The following is a 7,825-nucleotide window of genomic DNA, read 5'->3' on the forward strand; positions in this document are numbered from 1 at the left end:
TTATATCATGGCAGCTTCTTTCTGGCAGATCCATTTGAGCTCAAAACCACATATCTCAGACTGAATCCGGGTGCCTTTTAGCCGCCCGCAGCTGTTCCCTTCTGCAGGGCCCGAGACTGAGAAGCTGCAGAATTAAAGAGAAAGTCGCTGTCATTGTGCTTCCCTTCCCTTGTCGAAGACCCAGAGATGATATTTTTCTTGAGCTTCCTTCTCTAAGGGGAAGCTTGGCTCTGGTGGTGCCCTTCATCTCTGTAACGTTCCTGCGGAGCTTCAGCTGACACGACATCCCAGCATGTGAGATGAGTTGGGGGTCTCTGGCAAGGAACCAACAAGGCTGAATCTCGTGGGGCTGGTGACCTGCTACTGGCTGGTTGGAAGCAGCCACCTTGCGCTCCCGCCTCTCAGCTTTCCTTTGAAAACCAAGCCTGAGTCTCCTGGGTGAGAGGAAACCTGCACCCTGTGACCGGCGTAAGGGACGGCTGCAGGGAGCCTGAGGGCTTCTCCTGATGCACAGTGAGGGCTGGATTCACAGGTTCTTCAGTCCCTCTACCGGCCACTTTGGGCACCTGCCTCCCAGACTCATGTCCCCCTGGGATTCACAAAACCCAGCTGAGCAGCCACCAACCCTGAAGGTGCCTAACTTGCTCAGTGCCTACGTTTGCAGAGTAAAGGTTTGCTACGTGCCTCTCACCATCTGCGCTGCTGCCTCCCTCTGGCTGCCTACGCCCCAGTGTGCTGCAGGAGCCAGTGGCAGACAGGCCTTCCGCTGCATGGGGGCCCTGATCCGACAGGCATGCGCAAAGGGCACTAAACAGATTGGGCCCCACAGGCCATCACACACAAAACGGCCGGGAAGAGCAAGCGCTCCCTGGTCCCCTGACCACTGGGCTCTAAGTTACTTGCCTGGAAAGTGGGAGACCCCAGTTCAACGCCCCCTTGTGCCTGCAGTGAAGGGATTTGCACAGGGGTCTCCCCCCTCCTAGAGCAGCAGTCGCTAACTCTGAGCTATAGGATAGTCTGAGGGGGACGGGGGTCCCTTAGTCTCTGCTGTTGATGCTGTTCCACTGGGCTACATAACTTAAATAACTGGAGCAGAAGGACTAAATGTCACTTCGGTGCATGTTGCAGAGAAAATTTCTAGACCCCCTCCCTGGCGGCTTCTTGAAGCAGCTAGTCCTGGCACAGCACAGGGAGAGGGGATTCTTGCTTTATCCTCAGTGGAGCACAGGGGGTGAATAGAGCTGAATGGCCTGGTAATAGCCACCACCCTGTAAATTACATTCTCTCTTCAAGTGATTGCTCATATGCATTCCAATATAGGTGAGTGCGCGCCCTGTGCATGAGTCTCCGGAAGCTTTTCTTCCCCTAGCAACTCCCGTGGGTCAGCTCCTGCGCCCCCTGGAGTACCGCACTCATAGTGTGGTATATAGGGCGCTGCCAACCCCATGTCCCCCAGTTCCTTCTTTCCGCCCGTGACGGTCAGTGGAAGGCCTGCCCCTTGCTCAATCACAAGTAGCAATCTCCGTATAGTTAGTTAATAGTTTAAATAGTTACGTGTTTTATATAGTGTAGATAGTGGTTTTCATAGTTAGTTAGTGTATAGTTAACCCCTTAAGGGCACATTTAGCGTCCCGGTGCAGTGGGGGGAGGGGGGAGAGAGAAATATTGAACAAGCCCAGAACAGTAACATTTAACTTCAAAAAAGGGAACCCCATGAGCAGGAGGATGCTTGTTGGATGGGAATTAAACAGCTGTCACAAGCATAAAATGCCTCCTGTGCAGTATGGAGCCTATTTAAAAACACCGGGAGAGAGGCTCAGACTAAGACTGGCTACATTGACAGCGCTGCACTTAAGACTCTACCTATGCCGACGGGACAGCTTGTCCCCTCGGTGTAGGTACAGGGGCGGCTACACCAAGGCCTTTGCTGGCGCAGCAGAAATACCTTTAACCAACGGAGCTAGGTTGGTAAAACACTTCAGTGTAGGCCAGGCCTTAGACAGACGTTGTACATTGAACATCAGCAAGTCACACAGTGGAGCTTTCCCCAAACACCTGTCCAACAGGACACATCAGGCAGTACTCACCGCGCTGGGTCTAACGGGGACCCGTCCACCCAGGTCCACGTTCCCGCCGGGGGTGTCATGTTAAGTCCAATCCAGACGTAGCTTTCTCCTCGTATCACATCCTGTATGAAATCCTGGGAAGTGCAAAGTGGGGTGAATGTACCGTAACAGGCTAGAATTCCCTGAGCGCTTCCGTTTGATACCTGCTCTTGGCTACAGTGGCTCTGTCCATGATGCCAGCTGGAGAACCCATCCACACCTGAGCTAATTCACCCTCTCCCCTGGGCGGGCAGAGTCCCAGGGCAGGAGCAGGAAATGTGGCTCTCTCTGTGCAGACATGGTAACACCAGTACCAGGCCTGGGGGGTCACAGGCTGAGCTGGCCCTTTAAGGGGGTCCTGGGTTCAGTCTCACCTGCGACTAGGCGTCCCTAGACTCAGAGGTAAAGGCCGGGTGGAGCTACAAGGGCAGCCCTTAGGGGTGCAAAGGCTGCAGGAGCAGCTGGGAAGGGACGTCAGGGCTGGAAAATCTGTGGTGTTCTTGCTCTGAACTCTGTGTTCATAAGCCAGACTCTGAGAAGGGGAGAAAACACCCCAGTGGGCGTTTGATTAACTGGGGGACAAGGAGAAATGAGGCAGAGGGGGTTGAGGCAGGCTGGATATAAACCCCGCTGCACTGGGACTGTACTCAGTGACTCCTGTCTCTCTCCAGCTGGAGGTTTATGATCCTATATTTTGTTACCATCTCCTCCTGGTTCTGGATCACAAGAATGCGAGAGCTCTTCCGCGAGCAGTCGTCATGGCTCCGAGTCCAGTCTTTACGCTCTTTAGACAGCCAGTAGCACTTGTCCCCATGCAGCTGCCAGTCCCTGGGGCAGAGTTTGCACCCGGAGACTTCTGGCAAGAGAGATGGGAACAAAGGTGTTGTTAGTTCTGAAAACTCAAACTCCAGCTGCTGAAAACTCCTGTTCAAAGCTGATTTTTAATGGGAAATGCCATTTTAACCAAAATGAAAGTTTTTAGTTTGGCTGAAATTTTTCATTTTTTGATGGCGGGATGGGACTCAAAATAGAAATACTGATTTTTTTGGGGGGAGAGGGAGGATTTAATTCAGTTTTGGAGGGGAAATAAACACTCAACATTTCCCCCCCACTAGAAAAGAGAGGAAGAACTTTCGCTTTTCTACGTCCTTCAAAGGACATCAAACTTGTATTTCTTTTCATATTTTTCATGAGCTAGGTTTGCAGTGTATCAGCTCTAGTCCGAGATATTGCTTACGTTTTCTCCTACAGGCATGGAAAGAGCCTTCAGACTCAATGTACTACTGAGGGCTGTTCTCAGGGGTCAGTACTCACAACAGGACACGCTGTAGGTCTGGACTGCGTTGTGCTGACTGAGCTGGGAGGCCAGAGAGGCAAGAATTCACTTGAAGTTTTTACACGGTTGCTCTCTTACTAAAGATCTGCTCCAACTTAGTCACAAGTTCTGGGCTCAGTGCAGGAATCACTGGCTGGGAATCTCTGGGATTTGACCGTGTCAGCTTATAAAAGCTGAACGGAGACAGGCCCAGCCTGTGCCCCGATGGGAGACCTCAAATGAACCTCAGTGTTGAAACAGACAATACGGGTGACAGAGAAGAAGGGATATCACTGCCTAAGGCAGAAGTGAACCCAGAGACCCAACCTGGCCGGCAGGGGGTGCTGTACCACTGCTAGTGTCAGGATTAGCTGGGAGTTAAAAGTAACGTCCCATTATGGTCATTACAAATCCCATGACGCTTCTTTAATGGTGGAGGTCTGAGTCTGTTCAAATTACAGTTTGGAGGGGTGGGGCGGGGGGGCTACAGTTTGCCTCCCTCAAATGCCCTGTGCAATTCCCATAGGCGAGGGGATTCTGCTTCAACTCTTCCCCTAAGACATCATCCCCAGTCTTGTGTGCTGCTGAACAGCTGTTGAGTTTCACCCCAGAGGTGGCTGCATTTCAGTAGTGGGGGAAATGATTCCCATAAGGACTACGTGGTTTGTAAAGCACTTTGGGATCTAACCTCTGTAGCAGTTGTGTTATTATTACACAGTTGTTAAAATTGCCTGTACCCCAGCAATGGGAATTACTCTGACCACTAGATGTCACTGCTGCTTCTCTGCACAAACAGCTGAGGGTTATTATTTGTTGTACTTAGATTCTAAGTGCCTTTGAGCAGGAACTGGGGTTATTTATTTAGTTATTTATTTTTACCTCAGCGGGCAGGACTGGGCTGTATACAAATCAATAATTAGTGTTACACTGTCAGTGAGCGGCTCCAGTCATGGATCATGGCCCCAGGGTGCAAGGTGCTGCACATACACATAGTAAGATAATCCACAAAGAGCTCCCATTCGAAACAGGTGGAGGTAAAGAGGAGAAGGCTGCCATGGAAAGAGTAAAATAACCATGATATTGGTACTGTGACAGGCATCTTCAGCATTGAACTTGTACCCACCAACTGGGATTGCTGAAATGAAAGAAGACAGAGGTTCTTGGGATATACAGCCCATCGCTGCTATGTCTAAAGCAATAAAAGGCACCCAGCAACTTAAAAATCACCCTGCGGGTTGAACATTGTTTTCCCACTGTAGTTACGAGTAGAGTTGATTGAAAAAATTTTGGCCACTTTAATTGACCAAAAAAATCCCTTTGTTCCAGGAATGAAAAATCACTGCAGAAAATGTTCACTTGAAAATTTCCAGTTTTTGGTTGAAATAATAATAATAAAAAAAATCCCCAGAGACAACATTTTCTCCCACATTTAGCCTCCTTTTTGCTGCCTGTGTTGCCGACTCGCACATATTTATCACAAGGCTTATAATTTTTGGTGTTTTTCCTTGAAGCCGCAGCTTGTGGAGTCAGGTGATTAAGTGAGAAGCTTGGTTTGTTTTTTAAAAAAAGGGGAGAGGGGGTTGGGGAGAAAAGCTTGAAAATAAGACTTTAATTCGATCTAGAACCTCAGACACCAGAAAATGAATAACAGAAAAATCCCCAAAACAAACAAACAAAAATACGCCACAACAACCCAAACCTTAAAGTATTATTTTTCTAACATCTCATGATTTTTGAGGCCCTGACTCATGGTTCTGAAGAGCAGGGAATGCAATGCTGGAGTGATGTAAATAAAGGGAGTTGAGACCTTCGTGTGAATGAGAATCTGGCCCATTGTATTTGAAGCTGACAGTGTCCCTTTAACTCGGTGACCAGGTTTGCAGTCACAGCGAGAGTCCTGCAAACTTTTCCAGGGAGAGCAACTCATGTTTCTGAGACAGCAGGAGCCGGGTTACCTGCCAAGCTGCCGTTGTGGGGTTCACATAGAATTGGTTTCAGGCGAGACCGGAAATCCTCCAGGCAGGAGCTGCATTCAGTGCTACTAACTGTAGGAGAGTAAAGAGTTAAAAGCTGGACAAATGATCAGGCCTAAGCTACAGGGAACGGGGTCATGGCACAGGCAGAACCTTGTTTCTGTTAATTGGTGTGAATTCTAGCTAGAGTCTGTTACCTCTCTTCTTTCCCTCCCTTCCTGGCCATTTGCGCAAGGAATGAGACTAACAAATAACTATTCTCCCTTCTGTTCAAGCCTTTGGTGGGAACAGAGCATTGTCCTCTTTCCCTCCCTTGCATACTGTATGTCTTAAAGAATGTTAGTAAGTTACAAGGTAATGTACCTGCGCTCTGCAATAATCCTGAAAACAACAAACAGGGGCGGGTATAATTATATTCATCATGTCGTTGTTAATATTCATTTTATAGGTGTCAGTGTAACCAAATCAGGATCTATGGGGAGCTGCTGGAAATGTATACATTTACATACTGTTATGGATAAAAGAATTGTAAAGCAACCCCTCTTGCGGCGTGGAGGTGGAACGAGCAGGCAATAAAGGTTCTGTCTCCCCAATCCACCTCCGGGACAACCTGTTTGGTCATTTCTAACATCTGGCATCACAAACAGGATCCCAGGAGAGAGATGTGCCTGATCACCAGTCCTCACCATGTATATGGGTATGTTGGATGTGCCCTTTACGGTAGGGAAGGCAGGGGTGCCTCCCAGGGGACGTCAGGACTGGCCAGTCATCCAGGGGTGGGTGGAAGCCTTCCTCCCATCCAGGTTTTCCCAGGATAAGGAAAAGGCTATTTTGATACAGGTTCTCTGGGAGAGCTTGTCTGGGTTACAAGTCTTAGAAGCCCAGTTAAAATCTTGCAACAAATCCCGGAGGAGCAGCGCACAGTTAATCATCACAGTATGCTTGCGGATAGAATGGCTGAGAGCCATATGGAAGATTTTAACTGTTTTAAGTCAGAGAACTTGGCCCTGAAGGGTCAAGTAGACGCCTTAAAGCAAACTTCTGTTACTCCATCCCTTCTTTATCCTTCTCTTCCATCTAGTCCCTGTGCCCCCCCCACCAGCCTATGAAAATAAGCTCAGTCACAATAACACTGTTTGTCCTATCGTGACTGTTCCTAATGCCCCCCCAACGCGGATCTTCTCCGCTGGTCTGGTATCCAAATTCCTGCTGGTCCCCAACTGGATGGAGAAGAGGGCCCCACCATCCGTCAAAACAGGGACAGCCAATTTCATCTGGAGGAGCTGGTAAATCAGCAAAAAATGGTAGCAGAAAATCCTGGAGCACAGCCTTGGGATGGCTGGCAAGGCTTGCTAACACCCCAGTTTCACTCTGGTGGCTGTGGCAGCAACTCCCACTCTTCTCGCAGAGCCAGGATAGAGGATTAGGGGTGCAGGTTTCCGAGGGGCCCCTTTTCTTGGCTTAGATTTTCCTTTTTCCTAAGCCTCTCTCTGCTTTCCCCTCCCCCTCCTCTGTCACTTTTCTTCTTGTTTAAGAGCTAAGGGTTAAAGTTGCAGTTGTAAGGTTAAGGAATGTTGCTGCTGTTAGCCTGATTTCACAGGACTAATTGGTTGTTTTTAACCTCACCCCCTTGCACTTTTGCTTTTCTGAAATTTTAGTGAAGGGAAATTTGGATTCACTTTGAATGTAAAAAGTTTTTCACAAAGCACAGACTAAGGTAGCTGTGTTGTAAAAATCGTACTTGGTGGCTCAGGTTTTACACACACAATATGTCACCTTAACAATACAGCTCAGTACAAACAGTGGCGGAATTAAAAAAAAACAACCCAGCACTCTAAGTGAAAGAATGAAAAGTTTGAAGTCACAGAACTACGTTGCCGGTGAAGTGTTAAAGCTATGGCAGCAAAAAATAATAAAATGAAGCTAAGATACGGTTAACTGAATGCAGGGGTATATGATTTAGGGAAAGGAGAGGGGTTAAAGGTAGCTTTTGTAAGAACTAATACTATAAGGGTTAAGGACAATTGAACAGTTGGAAGTTGTGGAATTGTTGAAGGGTGATAGTTGTGGAAAGGGTAATAGTGTTGTAAGGGTGTTTTGGTTTAATAACGTTCAATAAAGTAAATATATGTATAATTTGGTACAGTCACATTGCGCGGGAACCTAACAGTTAAACAAATTACACAAAGGGGTCAGGGAGTGGCTACCACCATGTTTTTGTCCCCAGGAGCCAATTAATATGGAACAAGCAGGCAATAAAGGGTTCCATCTTCCCAGTCCACCCCCGGGACAACCTGTTTGGTTATTTCTAACAGTTTCATTATTCTCCAGTGTTCCTCTGGTTTGTCCTTCACACGAGACTCAAGAGTCACAGTATGTCTATAGAGTAATTAAATGGGACTCGATAGAGAGTCCTTGTTTTATTCTGTGAT

General features: G+C 47.9%; 1 protein-coding gene across 1 annotated transcript; it reads right to left on the reverse strand.

Moving 5' to 3' along the window:
• LOC137161033 (killer cell lectin-like receptor subfamily F member 1) lies at positions 1-7,753 on the reverse strand (the record flags this gene model as incomplete). Its single annotated transcript, XM_067560036.1, has 5 exons — positions 1-124; positions 2,088-2,200; positions 2,807-2,961; positions 5,376-5,465; positions 7,688-7,753. Coding segments are annotated over 5 exons (548 nt in total), but the record flags the coding sequence as incomplete, so codon positions are not given.
• Positions 7,754-7,825: the final 72 nt, after the last annotated feature.

This window comes from Emydura macquarii, unplaced genomic scaffold (genome assembly GCF_026122565.2).
Source record: "Emydura macquarii macquarii isolate MOO-44397 ecotype Brisbane River unplaced genomic scaffold, CSIRO-AGI_Emac_v2 contig_2245, whole genome shotgun sequence".
NCBI classification, from domain to species: domain Eukaryota; kingdom Metazoa; phylum Chordata; order Testudines; family Chelidae; genus Emydura; species Emydura macquarii.